At 49.9% G+C, this 17,970-nt stretch overlaps 1 protein-coding gene across 1 annotated transcript; it reads left to right on the forward strand.

Moving 5' to 3' along the window:
* Positions 1-5,690: 5,690 nt before the first annotated feature.
* Positions 5,691-17,838, forward strand: Dhdh (dihydrodiol dehydrogenase). The gene is made up of 7 exons (XM_006986281.4): positions 5,691-5,851; positions 6,357-6,468; positions 7,403-7,566; positions 9,755-10,007; positions 12,496-12,620; positions 15,785-15,932; positions 16,158-17,838. The coding sequence occupies exons 1-7, from the start codon at positions 5,762-5,764 to the stop codon at positions 16,262-16,264; spliced, it is 999 nt and encodes a 332-aa protein (XP_006986343.3). The 5' UTR covers positions 5,691-5,761; the 3' UTR covers positions 16,265-17,838.
* The last annotated feature ends 132 nt before the right edge of the window (positions 17,839-17,970 follow it).

A 17,970-nucleotide genomic window follows, 5' to 3' on the forward strand; every position in this document is an offset into this window, starting at 1 on the left:
CTAGTGTCACAGGGTCCCAGGAGCTTGGCTTGGTCCCTTTTACTCTGTCTTCTGTGGGGCCAGAGATCTCAGTTCCTTTCAGTGGCTGGAGGCTTGGGACATGGGGTGTCCTTCAAGTAACTGTCAGCTCTGCCTGGGCCCCTGGCTTCCATCGCCACCTCACCAGCCGTACCCTGACCTCCTGGGCCCAACCCATGCCCCCAGAAGGTACCCAGGTACGGCTGCACACCTAGCTGAGATTCAACCGCCCTCAGCCCCCATTGGGCGCTCCTGAAAATTGGTACACCCTGGCTTCATGCCACACTACGATATCCTGCTCTATGCTCCAGTTCCATTCAAATATAGCCTGGCACAAATAAACATTAGCGTGTCTGTGTGTACATACTGCCCTCTTGGAAGTCCCACCTACATGCTGACACCTTGACTCCAAGGTAACCAACCTATGGGCACTTTTTTTTTTTTTTTGGTTTTTCGAGACAGGGTTTCTCTGTGTAGCTTTGCGCCTTTCCTGGATCTCACTCTGTAGACCAGGCTGGCCTCGAACTCACAGAGATCCACCTGCCTCTGCCTCCAAAGTGCTAGGATTAAAGGCGTGCGCCACCACCGCCCGGCACCTATGGGCACTTTAAGCCTCACTTCTGAGAGGTTTGGTGGGATGCTCATGGCATCCTTGCCTCAACGTTGCTTCATTCTGCCTTGGGGACAGAAAACCCAAACCTGGGCTTGGGAAAAGAATTCAATAGCTTAAACAATTTTAAAAATACATTATTAACGGGCTGTGGATCAGTTATACATGCTTGCTTAGCATGTATGGGGCCCTGTGTCTCACAGGCCGCTTAAATGGGGAATCCGAGTGAATGCCTGTAATCCTAGCCCTTGGGAGGTGGAGGCAGGAGGATCAGGAGTTCAGTGTCATCCTAAACTGTACAACAAGTTGAAGGCCAGCCTGGGCTATATGAAGCCCTGTGTCCAAAGGCGGGGGGGGGGGGGGGGGGGGGGGGGGGGGGGAGGGGGGGTCAGGCAGGTTGTGTACCCGTTTACTCTCGGCACTGGGCAGCAGAGAGAGGCAGGCAGATCCCTGCGTTCAGGCAGCCAAGAGTCCACAGCGAGATCCTGTCTGAGAAGGGAGAGGGATGCACAGAAACGGCTCAGTTGGAAAGGTGTTTCTGCAAGCCTGAGGAGCCGTGGATAAAACATCTGTACTCGCCGTGTGGTGGCGGCGGCGGCGGCGGCGGCGGTGGCACATACCTTTAATCCCAGCACTCGGGAGGCAGAGCCAGGCGGATCTCTGTGAGTTCGAGGCCAGCCTGGACTACCAAGTGAGTCCCAGGAAAGGCGCAAAGCTACACAGAGAAACCCTGTCTTGAAAAACAAAACAAAACAAAACAAAAATCTGTACTCCAGCAATGGGGAGGCAGAGACAGGTGGGTCCCTTTGGGTTGCTGGTCTGTTGGAACCTGCCGAGAGTCAGCTGAGTATCTGGGTGAGAATGTGCAGGTTGTAGAGACAATGAAGAAGACAGAAAAGAGTCGAAAGGTCTGCCAGTCAATACCGGACAGTCCTGAGTATATTTCAGAGTCGGCTTATATAGAATCTTTTTGTTGTTGTTGTTTTGGTTTTTTGTTTTGTTTTGTTTTGTTTTTCCAGACAGGGTCTCTCTGTGTAGCTTTGCACTTTTCCTAGATCTTGCTCTGTAGACCAGGTTGGCCTCAAACTCACAAAGATCCGCCTACCTCTGCCTCCTGAGTGCTGGGATTAAAGGCATGAGCCACCACCGCCCGACTTATATAGAGTCTTGAAGGACAGAGGTAGAACAATGCCCAGCACAGGCATTCAGCCACTATCTATCCCGTCCTTGAGTCAAGGAGCAGGCAGTTTCATTTTCTGTCTCAATGTACCTCCAGCTGGCATCAGCAGCCTGCATCTAGCTAGATAGTGTGTTCTTCCTGTGGGCTAATCAGGACTTTCTCACGGCCCTTCAAGGAGACTCTGGGCTAATCAGGACTTTCTCACAGCCCTTCAAGGAGACTCTGGGCTAATCAGGACTTTCTCACAGCCCTGGAGCAAGCAAGCTTGAATTCTATTGAGTCAGAATAGACTTCTGATTCAAACTGGGAAACTGAGTCAGTTGTGGGCTCCCACACTGGTCCACATCCTAGCCAATTCTGCAACCTCTAAGCCTAGAGAGACTCTCAATAAAACTGAAGCATGTTGAACATATCCAACATGGCTCTCTGGCCTACACACACACACACACACACACACACACACACACACACACACACACATACACACACACACAAATGGCTAAGGCACACGAGCTTCAGGATTATGAGGGAGTTTTCCAGCCTCCCACGTGCACTGTCAGTTACTGGGACACCATACTCCCTTCATGGTCACACATAGCTGTGACAGCTCCAGATACCACACACATCTGCACCAACATCCAGTCTGGATTTTGTCAGTGGGAGAATCTGCTCCCCAAAGCCCATTCCCATACAGCTTTCCACTCCTGTTGGTCATGAGAACACCATGATGGTGGCCACCTGTGGTGCTTTGTCCTCCTCTGGAATGGGGACATTCTTTGATGAATGAGTGTATGGAAAGGGTCATCACTTATGTAAGGGCACCCCACCCCCCTCCCCACACAACAGCTGCACCGCCGAGTCTCACCATATCACACGCAGACGACGGCCTCCCAGGAACCACATCGTAGAGCATCTCACCTAAGCTTCCACTGTCCGTATTCTTTAGCACCTCTCAAGATCACCTGCAGTTGGGGTTGCGCAGGAAGGGGTAATGGCGGAATCGTAGGAACCAGTCTGGTGACTGGCGCCTCTTCTGTCTACCAGGGGGTGCAGGTAGTTCCATTACCACAGACCGCGGCTTCTGGCCGAAGGCATTGTTCTCCAAGATGGTACCACATAATGATTCAGAGAGAAAAAACACACAGCATACAGCACGGTAGCTTCACTGCTGAAAAAATGCACTTCTCCTTCCCTTGGCAACCTTCACTGCCTAGAGATCCTCGGAGGGGCGGGGCCTTGGGGGCCCCTCCCACACCAAGGCCTCTTTTGTTTATTTGTTTTGCTTTTGTTTGTTTGGTTTTTTTTTTTGGTTTTTCGAGACAGGGTTTCTCTGTGTAGCTTTGCGCCTTTCCTGGAACTCACTTGGTAGCCCAGGCTGGCCTCGAACTCACAGAGATCCGCCTGCCTCTGCCTCCCCAGTGCGGGGATTAAAGGCGTGCGCCGCCGCCGCCGCCGCCGCCGCCGCCGCCGCCGCCGCCGCCGCCGCCGCCACCCGGCTTTGTTTGTTTGTTTTTGAGACAGGCTGTCACTACGCAGCTATGGCTTGCTTGGAAATTTCTAGACCACTTCCCACAGAGATCCATCTGCCTCTGCATCCCAAGTGCTGGGACTAAAGGTGTGTGCCACCAAGTCCCACCTTTAAAAAAAATTATTTTTAGTTCCCCGTGTGTATGTGTCTGTGTGCGTATACCACAGGAATACAGGTGCCCACAGAATTCGGAGAGGAGCTGGAGTTACAGGTGATTGTGAGCTGCCCAATGTGGGTGCTGGGAACCAAACTCGGGTCCTCCACAAGAGCAGCACACGCTCTAAACTACTGAGCCTTCTCTCCAGCCCCCAGCTACCCAGGTCTGAAATAAATGTCTACAAGGCAAGGGAAACTGGATATCGTCTTGCTGAAGGTGGACTTGGCCAACCAGTTGAAAATACGGTTTTATATTTTACATAGTAGTCCACAGAACTCAGTTAATTCTCTTGTTAGACCCCAAAAATCTAGGGTCTCAAGTGGGCGCCCCAAGAACCCAGACTCCAGTCCAGTTGATGCAACAGCAAGAGGTGTTTATTAATGCGGCTGTACAGTCGGGCTAACTGCAGCTCCATGGGGGCTTTTAAAGGAAAAACCCACAAAAGCCATAAGGTTACAATTCCCATACAACTTCGTTTCACAAGATCATGGTCTGATCACAGAGTGGGTACAGTCACGTCCGCATGTACATTCTTCCTGAAACCTCAAGGGGGGTATCAGGGCGGGAGTGGAGTTTACACACAGGTCACAGTGGTCCTTCCTGGAACACCTGCAACTATCCCAGTCACAGTTGAGCACATCTCTTAACAGAAATCTTTTTACATTGTCACATTGTTACAGGGGTGGTTGAATAATGATTGAGTCAGCTTGCCCTTGGAACTAGTTTTCTTTTTAGCTCCTTATTCTCCTGGGGCTTCGGGGGTGTAACCGTGAAGGGTTAGGGTCTTTCACTCTTAAGAATTTCCTCTAAATAGAAACTGTGGGTAATTCAGTTTTCCAGAACAAAAATGTGACCTGAGCCAGGAAGAAGCACAGAGGGACAGGGGAGAGGATTCTGTCCCTAGCTCTGGGGGTCATAAGAAGCGGGAACACCTGTGGTAGAACACCTGTGCATCACCATTCCAGTCAGATGTTGCAAAACCAGTTAGTTCAATGATTAACTCAACTATGACAACCGAAGAGATTCCTTTCTCTTCATACTGACTTATGAACACCTAGGCACGGGCAAACAATGTTAAGTGAATTTGAAGAAAAGGCAGAATGAAATTGTGCTGTAAGAGAGGAGGAACTAGAGGGTGTAAATAAAATGTACTTTCTTTTCTTTCCAAAAGTTAAATGAGATAAATAAAGTTCCATCAACAAAGAAACTTGTAAAGACGTAATCCGAGTAAGAGAACTTACTGTTCTCACAGAGGACCCAGGTTAGGTTCCCAGCACCCACATGAGGAATGGGTCACAGCATCTATCACTCCAGTTCTAGGGGATCCAATACCTTCTTCTGTTTTGTTTCTTCTTCTTCTTCTTCTATTTATTTTATGTTTCTGAGGGTTTGCCTGTTTGCATTTATGTGTACCATGTACACGTGTGGTGTGCATAAAGGACAGAAGGCATTGGATCTCCTAGAACTGGAATTAAAGATGGTCCTGAGTTGCCATGGGGAACTGAACTTGGGCCCTCTGGGAGAGCAGCCAGTGCTCTTAACTGCTGGGTCATCTCTCTAGCCACTGAAACACTCTCTTCTGACCTCTGAGAGCACCAGGCATGCACATGGTACACATACATACACACAGGGGAAACACACACACACACACACACACACACACACACACACACACACACACACACACACATTTAAACAACAAAAACAAACCCAGTGGGTCCCTGCTGGGAGTGTTTGCTGCTTGCTTTGGCACAGCTGTGCCCCAGTCAACAGATTTCTCCTCACCAAAAATACTTTGGATCCTGTGGTCATTCTCTTGAGACTCCAGACCAATTTCTAGCAATATCAAGACCCTGTCTCAAAATAAAATAAAAATGATAGGACACTTGAAAAACAAGCATGGTGGTGTACGTCTGTAATCTCTGCACTCAGGAAGCTGAGGCAGGAGGGTTGCCTTGAGTTGTGGTCAGCAGCCTGGGCTATATTGTGAATTCCAGGCCAGCCTGGGCAACAGAGTAAGGCACTGTCGGAGAGAGAAGCAGAGCCCAGCACTAGAGAAATGACTGCTCCTCTCTCTGACAACTCTTCAGTTGTGTCCCTAAAGGTCAAAGTCTCAAAACACACCAAAGGTGAGGTCCTGCCCCCCCTGAAAGTCCAGCCTGGCAGCGCAGGGCTCCGTGGGCCCCGCCTCCAGCCCGGCAGAGCGCGCTGTCTTTAATAGCCTCGGGGCGCTCCTCACAGGCGGAAGACATCCAGGCAGGGGTGAGCATGGCGCTGCGCTGGGGCATCGTGTCAGCTGGCCTAATCGCCAGCGACTTTACCACCATGCTGAGCTCACTGCCTCCCTCGGAGCACCAGGTGCGGGACCCCAGGTCTAAGGGAGGTGGGGGGGTGGCTCTTAGCCTGGTCCGAGGGATGAGAGTCTGAGGGTGGCGAGTCCCTAGGTCAGAGGCAGGTGGCAGGCGACTCTGAGAGCAGAAGGGACTTGTTTTCAGCTCGCTCCTCTTCACCCCAGTCTCTTAACCTGAGGTGCGCGAGGTCTGCAGAGGTGGATCTTAGCTGCAGGGAGGAGACGCTATTGCGCAGTCAGGGACTGCGCCCTCCCTTCCCGTCTTATTCAGACAGTCTTGCTAGGTACCCAGGATGGTCTTGGACTCTTCTGAAGCCGAGGCTGGCCTGAGCCCGGGCACAGCATACGTCTGGCTTTTCTACCATCCACCTGCTCCTCCTTCCAGACAGGAATCTCTTCCCTAGCCATCGTGGAGGAGGCTCTAGCCTCCCTGTTTCAGCTCTTCCCATGCTTGCCTCCCACCTCCTTTATCTCTACAATGGTCCCACCTCAAGCCTTTGACTCTGACACCAGGTGGTAGCAGTGGCTGCGAGGGACCTGAACAGGGCGAAGGTGTTTGCCCAGAAATACAACATCCCCAAGGCATACGGCTCCTACGAGGAGCTAGCAAAGGACCCAGACGTGGGTGAGTGGCCTGGATGACGGAGGTGGGGCCGGAGCTAGGCACAGCGTCCTGCCTGCGCTGTGGTGAATGTGTGGTGCAAGTGCACCTGACGCCGGCGGTGGTGGTGCACGTCTTTAATCCCAGCACTCAGGAGGCAGAGGCAGACGGATCTGTGATCTACAGAGGGAGTTCCAAGACACCCTCCTCCCCCCCCAAAAAAAAGCAGGTGCAGCTGACTGGCAGGGGGCTTTTGAAAGGCTAGGGTAGGAAGCAGAGTTAAAAGGAATGGATGACTTGGCCAGAGGCTGGGTTAACAATATTAAACTGTGCTTGGATGCCAGGCCGCTGTAGCTAAGGCCAAGTGTTAAGTTTTAAATTTCTCAGGATGCTAAGGAATCTGTTAAGAATTTGTTTCTTTGTTTATTTTGCAGCATTGGGGATTGACCCTCACAATTTAGGCTCCACAGAGCTGTATACCAACACTTTGTTTTATTTTGAGAGAGGGTTTCACTGTGTAGCCCTGGCTGACCTGGAACTCACTATGTAGACCAGGCTGGCCTCAAACTCACAGAGCTCTGCCTGCTTTGGTTTCCAGTTTCTAAGTGCTGGGATTAAAGGCCTGGGCTAGGGGTTGGGGATTTAGTTCAGTGGTAGAGCACTTGCCTAGCAAGCACAAGGCCCTGGGTTCGATCCTCAGCTCCAAAAATAAAAAACAAAAAAACAAAAAACAAAACAAAACAAAAAAACCTGGGCTACCATGCCTGGCCCCTTGGATATTTGACACAGCCCAGTCTGGTCTCAATTTGGTTATCCTCCTGCCTCAGCCTCCACAAAGCCTGGTAGTCTCTTCTCAATGAGACAATTAGGATTGGATCCACCACTCTGTCCATGCCCGTTGGCGACAGGCCTCTCCTTGTGAGCGCTGCTGCTGACTGTCTCCTTTCCTCTACTCCAGAGGTGGCCTACGTCGCCACCCAGCACCCCCAGCACAAGTCGGCCGTGATCCTCTGCCTGGCGGCGGGCAAGGCTGTCCTTTGCGAGAAGCCCATGGGTGTGAACGCAGCAGAAGTTCAGGAGATGGCCGCAGAGGCCCGTTCGCGGGGCCTCTTCCTGATGGAGGTAAGCCTGGAGGGCCCTTCTGACCTCATATAGCACCAGCTGCCAGGACTAAACACAGTGCCCAAGCTTGCCCACAGTTGAAATGCCAAAGATCAGAATCTCGGTGAGGCCCGGGTGTAACTGAATCAAGCATCTTTTGGAAGCACAAACCCAAGTCCACTGTTCCCCACTTGGAGAGGCCAGTGACTAAGGTCAGATTAGAACAAGTATTTATTTGGAAAGCAAGAAAACCAAAAAAGACAGAGGCCATTTTGTTTTGGGGTTGCTGGTGCAGGACTTCCCTAGGGAGTTCTGGGGAAGTGTCGGGCAGACCAGAGGCTCAGGAGAGTCCCACAGCACGCAGGACTTCAGCTTTCCAGAGGCACACGCTGCGGTTGTCTTCCGGTTACTGCTTGCTCTGTGAACCCGAGGAAAGCACAGTGGCTTCTTCCGGGAAAAATGAAATACTGGTACACGAACAGCTTCTTTCTCTGCAGATGTTTCCAGAGCTCCACCCCCAGCACAGGGGAGGTCACCTTCAAGGCAGTGCAGTTTTCAACCCATTACATAGCTCCAGTCAGAGATGTCATCTACGGCAAAGCTAATGGGAGACTAAAAATTTGCCACCAAACTGTGTGACTTGCAAAATTAGTGATTTAGCTGGGCAGTGGTGGCCCACGGCTTTAATTCCAGCACTCAGGAGGCAGAGGCAGGAGGATCTCTGTGAGTTCGAGTCCAGCCTGGTCTACCTAGCAAATTTCCAGCCAGCTAGAGCTACACAGTGAGACCTTGTCTCAAAAAAAAAAAAAAAAAAAGAAGAAGAAGAAGAAGAAGCCAAGCAAGTGCTGCTGAAGAGATGCTGGCCATGGAGCCCTGTGGACAGTGTTTGCCTGGCATGGAGGAAGCCCTGGGTTCCATCCACAGCACATGAACCAATGTGATGCTTCACTTCTGACATCTCAGTACTGGAAAGGAGGCAGAGGCAGGAGGATTAAAAGTTCAAGGCTGCCCAGCATGGTGGTAGAAACTTTCAGTCTTAGCACTGGGATCTTTGTGAGTTCCAAGGCAGGCAGGGTTGCAAGATTGTGTCTCAAAAAAAGAAAGAAAGAAAGAAGGAGAGAGGAAGGAAGGGATGGTGGTTTTACACTTAGAACTGGAGAGATGCCTTAGAAGTTAAGAACACTGGCTGTTCTTCCAGAGAACCAGAGTTCAGGTCTCAGCCCACACATTGGCTTGTTCCCAGCCACCTGTACCTCCAGTTTCAGGGGATTTGCTGCCCTCTTCTGGCCTTTGGGGGCATCTGCATGCACATGTGCACATTCAGACTCACAAACACAATAAACTTTATTAAAAAGTGCAAGGTTATCTTCAGCTACATAGAGAGATTGAAGCCAGCCTGAACTACATGAGACCCTTTCTCAGAAAGTGCAGCCATAGGGCTTATTCAAGTATGATGGAGTCATAATCCTTAGCAAATGGGACAGAACTACCTCAGAATGTGTGGAACATTCTCCATGTCAGATTTAGGGGGGAGAGAAGAGAGGGTATTTGGAGAGAGACACACACAGAGAAGAATCCTTTTCAGGCAAAGGCCTTTTTTTTTTTTTTTTGTGAGATAATCCTGGCTATCCTGGAACTCACTATGTAGACAAGGCTGGCCTCAAACTCTACCTGCTTCTGCATCCCCAGTGCAGGGAGTAAAGGTGTGTGCCGCCGTGCCCACAAATCTCAAGTTTTTTAGGGGCTAGAGATGCTATCTCATCTTTAGGGAAGAGGCTAGAGCGCGTCCCTAACCCAAGGCTCTGGGTTCAGGCCCACCTGCCCAAGGAATAGGGAAGCCTGTGCTGAACTGGGCCCTCCTACATCGTTTAAAATCAAGACACTCCCCCCACAGGCCAATCTGATCTAGGTAGTTCCTCGATTAAGACTCACTTCTGTTACATGATGAGTTTGAAGCCAGCCTGGGCTACATAATACCCTATCTAAAAAAAATCAAAAATAAAGGAACAAAAACGTGGTTGGGGCAGAGACAGTTGGATAAGGAAAACCGGGGTGGTGGTCCCAGCTGGAAAGTGGAAGGCTAGAGGTGTGTTTTGGGTAGGGGAAGCAGTGGCTATCCCTTGAGACTAGGATCCTAAGGGAGGTGTGGTTGATCACCTTCTGAATACTGATGGCTCTATTGCCTTGGGCTCCCCACTCCGCTTTGCAGGCCTTGTGGAGTCGGTTTTTTCCTGCCATGGAGGCTCTGCGGGAAGTTTTGGTCCAAGGAACTGTTGGGGACCTACGAGTGGCCCGGGCAGAAATGGGGCTAGATTTAAGCCATTTTCCCCGGTCCAGAGACTGGAGCCAGGCCGGCGGCGGCCTGCTGGATCTGGGCGTCTACTGCGTCCAGTTTCTCTCCATGGTCTTTGGTGCGCAGAAGCCAGAGAAGATTTCGGCGGTGGGAAGGATCCATGAAACAGGTACTGCGTTTTCTCAGCTAGATGGCGGTAGGAGGCGTTCTCCCTCAATTCCCCTGCTCCTTCTCCCCACCACCAGAGAAATCAAGTTAGACCACTAGAGGGACTTCCTTGAGGGACGCCTCTCTAGCTACGCACTAGACACACAAAGAACTACCATTCCCAGAATCGCCAGAGGCACATGTATATATGCTTTAGGCAGGGGGCTACCCCATGGCTTTCTGGGAAATGTAGTTCAAAGAACTAGGGCATCCTCGGAAAGGTAGGCAGGACCCAATGTCTTCTTAAGAACCTGACTCCCAACTCCACCCTGCACGTCTTTGCTCTTTCACACAGGTCAGCTCTCCACTGGGCATGCATGTCACTCTACCACATGATCAGAAACTGCATGGCTGGGTCTTAATTACTTGACTGGTCAAATGTTAATAATAGGGGTGTCGTGGGAGTCGATGAACTGAAGTAACTATTAAGATAAATGGTTAGCAGCCGGGCGGTGGTGGCGCACGCCTTTAATCCCAGCACTCAGGAGGCAGAAGCAGGTGGATCTCTGAATTCAGGGGCCAAACTGGTCTACCAAGCAAGTTACAGGACAGCCAGGGCCATACAGAGAAAGCCTGTCTCGAAAAAAAACAAAAATGGAAGAAAGAAAAAGAAATAGCTGGGAGGTGGTGGCACACGCCTTTAATCCCAGCACTTGGGAGGCAGAGCCAGGCGGATCTCTGTGAGTTCAAGGCCAGCCTGGTCTACAGAGCGAGATCCAGGACAGCCAGGGTTGTTACACAGAGAAACCCGGTCTGACATAGTGATTGGATCAAGGAGAGCCCTGAGCTCAGTTGAGGCAGGGTTTTTAAGGAGTAAAGGATTGGGAGGGTAGGGGAATCCAGATTCAGATGGGGGTTGAACTCCTATTGGTCAGGAGTGAAGTAACAGAAGCCTTGCAAGGAAATTGGCAACTTATATACAGATTCTGTAAGCTATCCTTTATGTTCTAGAGCCTTTAATACTTGTTTGTCTCACTTCTGAATGGTCCCCTGCAGGGCACAGTCTGTGGCTTTTCCTGGTTACGGTAATGGTGAGGCCTGGTCCCAGCACTGTTAGTCTGCAGCCTGTCATGGCTGCACTAAGGTTGTTAGGCCTCTTCAGAGTCTCCGGAAGAGCAGTTGTGCTTTTAACCACTGAACAATCTCTCCAGCCTCCTCTTTTTTTTTTTGTTTGTTTGTTTTATATTGCTTTTAGTTATTACTGTTGTTTTAAATTTTCTTGCCACAGTGTCTCAAGTAGCACAAGCTGGCCTTGAACTCAAACTGTAGCTCAAGGAGACCATGAGCTCCTGGTGCTCCTGCCTCAGCCTTCCAGGTGCTGAGATTGCAGGTCTGTTCTGCCATGCCGATTCCACCTTCCTTCCCCTCATCAGGCAATCACTCTACAACCCACCTACATGCTCAGGTCTTGATTTTATTTCAAAGTAACACAAATGGCTTATCTGTGCTCTATGTAACTTTGTAAGTTATTTTGGTTTTTTTACCTAGACTAATGGAATGATTGTAACAACGTTACAAAGTAGGTTCTTGACAGGAAAGGGTTGTTCAGGGTGGTTCTGTGATTAAATGCTTACTGTTTTTACAGACAACCTCAGTTCAGTTTGCAGCACCCATTCACAATTACCTGTAACTCCAGATACAGGAGGTCCAAAACCCTCCTCAGGTCTCCACAGGCACTCCCCAACACACACACACACACACACACACACAAATAAAAATACAATGCATGTTTTCGAAAGGGTAGGTTCATTTAGTCATTTACTCATTCAGAAAGTAATACCTTTAAAAAGTTGAGTTTTGGGGCTGTGCAGTAGCATGCTTTTAATCCTGGCACTCAAGAGGCAGAGGCAGACAGATCTCTGTGAATTCCAGGCCAGCCTGGTTGACATAGAGTGTTCCAGGACAGCTCGGGCTACATAGGAAAACCCTGTCTTGAAAAACAAACAAGCCGGGGGGCGGCGGTGGCGGCGCATGCCTTTAATCCCAGCCCTTGGGAGGCAGAGGCAGGTGGATCTCTGTGAGTTCAAGGGCAAGCCTGGTCTTCAAAGTGAGTTCCAGGACAGGCTCCAAAGCTACACAGAGAAACCCTGTCTTGAAAACAAAAAAACTATTCAGCCAAGCATGGTGGTGTCTGTCTGTAATCCCAACTCTTAGGAAGTGGAGGCAAGAGGATCTGTAAATAATTGTCTAATCCCTAAGAAGTTTGGCATGAGCCCAAGCTCCAGAAGATTCTGTCTCAAACAAATAAACAAAAACCCTGCAAAAACAAAACAGACAAACAAAAAACCCGAGATGAGACAAAACACCACCAAGAAAACCCAGGCCAAGTGTTTGGGCCAAGGTTGGAGGCCTGTTTCAGTCTGTCCCAGGACTCCCCAGGTGCCCCTGCCCTGTGCCCCTGCCCTGTGCTGCCCTGTGCTGCCCTGTGCTGCCCTGTGCTTCCGTTACAGGGGTGGATGACACCGTCAGTGTGCTTCTTCAGTACCCAGGAGGGGTCCATGGCAGCCTCACCTGTAGCATCAGCTCCAACCTCACCAACATAGCATATGTGGCTGGCACCAAGGGCAAGGCCCAGGTGAGACATCCCATGCTGAGGGCTGGGAACCTGCACAGCAACCTTAGAGCGGGATTCTAGAGCCGAAGTAACCATTTTTTTACCCTGCTTCTGAGACATTCAGACTCCTTAACAACCAAGCCAAGGGATGGGGTTTCAGCCTCGAGACCACAGTCCCACATTCCGAGGCCTTAGGACAAACCAGCTCTTTGGATGTTTGCTCTTTGGTGCTGGGAATGGAAGCCTGGCCTTCCCGACTGCTAAACAGGTGCTCTGCCACCAAGGTACGCTCTAGTCCTGCGTTCTGTCCAGTTATATTTGCTATATATATAACTTCCTGTTCCTGTGACCATTATCTAACAGAAGTAATGTACCTGAGGGAAAGGCTCACTTTGGCTCAGGGTTCAAGTCCTGTCAGTACATCCTGGTAGGAAGGCAAGGAGACTGAACCAATTTGGTCTGTGGCAACGGAAGCTTTCCACACACTTTGTTGATACCACGACAGCTAGGAAGCCAAGAACTCAGGTGAGCACCAAGAGTGGCTATAACCTCCCAGGCCCACACTCCAGCCACGCACCTCTGCTGTGAGCAGTTTATGTTCTAAACATAATGCTAGCCATGCTTAGGACTTTCCAGTTGTTCCCAGACACAGTCTGTATATCACCAAAGGTCAGATTTTCCTGGAATCCTGGAATGCCGTTGCTAGAAAGAACTCCTATTTTGGGTGTGAAAGCTTGGCTCACTGGAAGACGTGGCTCGCATGTATGGTACCCTGCATTTGCTACCCGGCTGCCAAAGAAAGGAGGTCCTGCTGGGCCCAAAGGTGCAGGGGGAACCATAGGTCCAGGCCATTCTGGGCTGCAGAGGGATTTCAAGGACAGTCTGGACTACTTAGCAACACCTTCAAAAACAAAAGGCGGAAAGAGAATCTGGAGACAGAGATCTAGCCCCTGCCTAGAATCCTCCAGTGAGGGGCTGTGTGCACGGCTCAGTCCTAGAGCACCTTTTAGTGCACAGCTGAGAGTGTGTTTGATCCCCAACACTTCAGTGAAAAAAATCTGAAGAGAGAGAAAGAAATCCTATCTACAGCAAGTCAAGCTGTGGAATAATTTGAGCCTTTTCCTGCATTTTGAAGGACTTCTCCCATTCTTCCCTCATGTCCCTCCTGACTTCTCAGTGTCTGCATTCTGTCCTACAAGTGGGCAGAGGGCTACTGCTTCCAGATCTTCTACCAGCTAAGAAGGAAGGCTGTCAGTCTTGTTTTGTGTGGGCCCTTGGAAGAAAAAGGGCCACTCTAGGATGAATTTGGGCTTAGCAAAAGCAGGGGAATCAGCTTCTGGTGAACTGACTGCCCATTGCTCTGCAAAAAGCTTTTTTTATTGTTTCAGGATTTACACCCTTTTCTTTTTGTTTTTGGAGACAGGGTTTCTCTGTGTTACACAGCTCTGGCTGTCCTTGAACTCGCTTTGTAGATCAGGTTGGCCTTGAATGCATAGAGATTGCCTGCTTCTGCCTCCCAAGTGCTGGAATTAAAGGCCTGTGTCACCACTGCCCAGCAGGATTTATACCCTTTTTTATTTTTTATTTATTTATTTTTTTGGAGACAGGGTTTCTCTGTAGTAGTTTTGCACCTTTCCTGGAACTTACTTTGTAGACCAGGCTGGCCTCAAACTCACAGAGATTCGCCTGCCTCTGCCTCCCAAGTGCTGGGATTAAAGGCATGCGCCACCACCGCCTGGCAGGCTTTATACCTTTAAGCAAGCAACTTCCACTTACCAAAACCTCTTATCTGCAGTTGTGTGAAGGAAGCATTTACCTAAGCATTTCTCAGCCATGAGACCTCTTGGTTTACCAAGTCCTCTAGTTACTAGTTTTGCAAAAGCTCTGAATCCTTCAGGAAGCACTCAGATAAGAATCAAACATTCAACACCAGGAGCTGCTAGCCCAGCAGCAGCCGAGCACGGCCCAGGTCAGGACCACTGTGGAGGCCAAGATTTGAGGCAATGGGAGCTCTGAGCCCAGGTGAGCGGCAGCAGCTTGATTAAAGGTGTGGAGGCACCGAGAAGTAGCTGCTGCTCCAGTGTACCCTCCTCAGGAGCAAGATGACTTCCAGGACCTGCTCTCTTCACTAAAGAAGAGGAAGCCTCACCTGGTGCCCATTCTCTGCCTGAAGGGCATCTTTAGGCTGTCACAGTGCACTGAGGGTATGGGGGCCTCCACCATCCACCAAAACACTCTTCACCAAGAGACTGGAGAAGCAGAATGTGGAGAGTCTGACCACTCAGCTACAGCTGATGTCCAGTCCAAGAAATGATCTGTGAGGTTGCCTCATCTTCTTCACAGAAGGATCCTTGGACAATAGGCATTTAGTGTGTCAAACCTCATGGCGACTGTCTTGGTTCCACAATTTCCCCGTTAGTTTATTATGTCTATGAAATGTGCTTCTGTATCTTCAGGGTGTCCCTTTGCCCAACACCAAGTCTCTAAATTCTACCCAGAAGCAGAACCTGAAATCAGGGCAAGAGTGAGATGGGAACATAGACTATTCTCCTGTCTCCAAATAAAAACCAGAGTCTGTCCTGAGTCACATTTAAAAAAAAAAAAAAAAAAAAAAAGAATCAAACAATAACAAAAGGTAGCTCAAAGCCTGGGTACTAGCACTCTGGAGTTAAGCCAGATGCAATGTCTCTGTGGGATCTCTTGCTAAAGAAGGTGTTGTATGGAAACCAGGTATGGCTGCACACGCTTGTAATATCAGGCAGAAGAATCAGAAGTCCAAGGTCAATCTCAGTTTCACTGGGAGTTGGAATCCAGCCTGGGCTACACGAGACACCCCCACACATACACACCCCCACACCTACCACTGTCTCAAAAAAAAAAAATGATGGGAGCCAAGAGTGATGGTGCCAGCCCTACAATGTGGCAGTGAGTCTTTAATAGTTGGCTGAAGGAGGAGCTGGTCCTCAAGTCTAAGGTAGCTTTGATTCCAAGGAGACAACAGGGTCTTAGTATGACAGGACACTCTTCAAACCCAATTCAGGCAAGAGGCAGGCTTGAACCTCACAGATCGAATGGGGGTGAACCCTTAGCTCTCGGGTGCCAGAGCTCATCCCTGCTGTTAGGAGTAAAACCCTCGAAGCATTGTTGGTACGGGTTGAGTAGTATTCATTGTTATCTTTCTCCAGATTGGCAAAATATGGTGCCCAACAGAGCTGGTGGTGAATGACCAGCATAAAGAGTTCCCTCCGCCTGTCCTTGGGAAAGGGTACAATTTTTTAAATGGATCGTGCATGAGTTATGAAGCCAACCACGTCCGTGAGTGCCTGCGTAAAGGTAAGGAGTGGAGGATTGCAGCCTGGTGTCAGTCTAAGCAGAAAGTGCTTCTCCTGCCTACCCTCAAGTGCAAACAGCTATTGAGAACTACATTTCCCAGGATGCGGAGGAACATTCACCCTCTCAAGCCACCCCGCCTATTCCCTGGGTCCTTCTGGGAATTGTATTCTTCTTGGTGTTGGTGTGTGGGTTTTGGATGAGTCTTCCTGTGTTCTCTCCTCCTAGGTCTTAAGGAAAGTCCTGTAATTCCTCTGGCAGAGAGTGAGCTCTTGGCTGAAATCCTTGAGGAGGTGAGGAAGGCTATTGGAGTCGTCTTCCCCCAGGATAAATGATGATGGACATGGCAAGCAATATTTTTTCCTACTTGAGGATCCTAGCTTGACCCTCTTTGCTTTGGAGTTATTTTTGCACAACAGCTCAAGTTCTCATGTTGGGAACCACTCCCTTTCTGGGCTCCTGAAAGTCACCTTGCTTTTGTTCTTACCGTACATTCTCTCATCACCGGCCCTCACATTCACCAGGATGCTGCCCTGGGAAGCGGGAGTGAAGGGTTTTCTGGTCCGAGGGTATCTTGGCGATCTGGAGCCGAGGAATACCATGTCACACCATGCAACAATCTTCACACAAGAGATTCATTGGGAAGAAGCCCAGAATGGCAGCTACCTCTGGCCAGGACAGAGAGAGCAGTGGGCGGGCAGAGGAGCAGGCTTTATATGATCTTTGAAGCGTGCACATCGAGCTAGTAGAAACGTAAAGAGCAGTCAGAAGTATTACTAGGCCATTAATCCTGGGTCATGGGGGTGAGGATTTCCAAGTCCCAGGTTTGGGGACAGTCCAGGGACAGGGTGACTTTCCACTGGCCTGTTACTCTACAGTGAGAAACCCAAAATGGCCTTGAGGGAATGTGGGATACTCAGTGACTTTCTCTGTCCCTCTCCCTTTCCCTGAGATTGGTTTCCCCGTTAGGGACTAATTAAGAGTGGGTGTGGCAGCCGGGTGTAATGGTGCATGCTTTTAATCCCAGCACTCAGAGGCAAAAGCAGGCAGGTAACTATGAGTTCAAGACCAGCCTGGTCTACATAGCAAATTTCAGGCCAGCCAGTTACAAGGTGAGACCCTAGAGCGGGAATGTGGGCGGTGAGGACTTGGGGTTGGCGGTGAGGACTTGGGGTGGGGTGGGGAGGACAGACAGAGACACTGGGGCTGGACAGATGACTCAGTAAATAGTACTTGTTGGTCTTAAAGAAGATGAAGATTTGGCTGGGAGGTGGTGGCGCATGCCTTTAATCCCAGCACTCAGGAGGCAGAGCCAGGTGGATCTCTGTGAGTTCGAGGCCAGCCTGGGCTACAGAGCAAGATCCAGGACAGCCAGGGTGACACAGAGAAACCCTTTCTTGAAAAATCAAAAAAGAAAAAAAGATGAAGATTGAATTTACAAAGTGGTTCACAACTGTCTTTAACTCCAGTTCCAGAGAATCCCGATGCCTTCTCCTGATCTCTGTGGGTACCAGGCATTCCCAGGGTACACTACAAACATGCAGGGTTAATTCTCAAACCCTGCGACAAACACCTGAGGTGCCTATTTAACATTTCAAAGCCGACCTGGCCGCCTGGTTCTCCCAGCATCCCTTGGTCCTCTACCCTGAACTCCCCAGCCCAGGGGCTTGGCTGCCCTTCCCCAGAGGCTCTTCCCTATATAATCCAGACATTCTGGTTACCCGCCCCCTTTTGCACCTGGCCTTCTTGGCTGCTGCACCTGGTTCCTCTCTCCCTCTTCCTCTTCCCCTCCCCCTCTCCCCACATGACCTAGGTTAGTCTAGTCATGTCCACTCTGGACTTTTCCAGACGTCCCTGCCTCTGCGTACATTCTCCCTTTTATCTACAATAAATCTTCTCCTCCACTATACCTAGCAGCTGTCATGTCCTTTCTTATTTATTTATTTATTTTCTTTTTTTTAAAAAGATTTATTTATTTATTATGTATACAGCATGTATGACTGCAGTCCAGAAGAGGGCACCAGATCTCGTTATAGATGGT

The sequence above is a fragment of the Peromyscus maniculatus genome, chromosome 1 (assembly GCF_049852395.1).
Source record: "Peromyscus maniculatus bairdii isolate BWxNUB_F1_BW_parent chromosome 1, HU_Pman_BW_mat_3.1, whole genome shotgun sequence".
In the NCBI taxonomy this organism is placed as follows: Eukaryota; Metazoa; Chordata; class Mammalia; order Rodentia; family Cricetidae; genus Peromyscus; species Peromyscus maniculatus.

What these genes read in the sequence shown, in the direction of transcription:
- Dhdh (XM_006986281.4), top strand. Translation starts at nt 5,762, where the DNA reads ATGGCGCTGCGCTGGGGCATCGTGTCAGCTGGCCTAATCGCCAGCGAC. An exon ending in AGCAAAGGACCCAGACGTGG is followed by an intron (nt 6,469 to 7,402) that starts GTGAGTGGCCTG and finishes CCTCTACTCCAG; the next exon opens with AGGTGGCCTACGTCGCCACC. An exon ending in CCGTGAGTGCCTGCGTAAAG is followed by an intron (nt 15,933 to 16,157) that starts GTAAGGAGTGGA and finishes CTCTCCTCCTAG; the next exon opens with GTCTTAAGGAAAGTCCTGTA.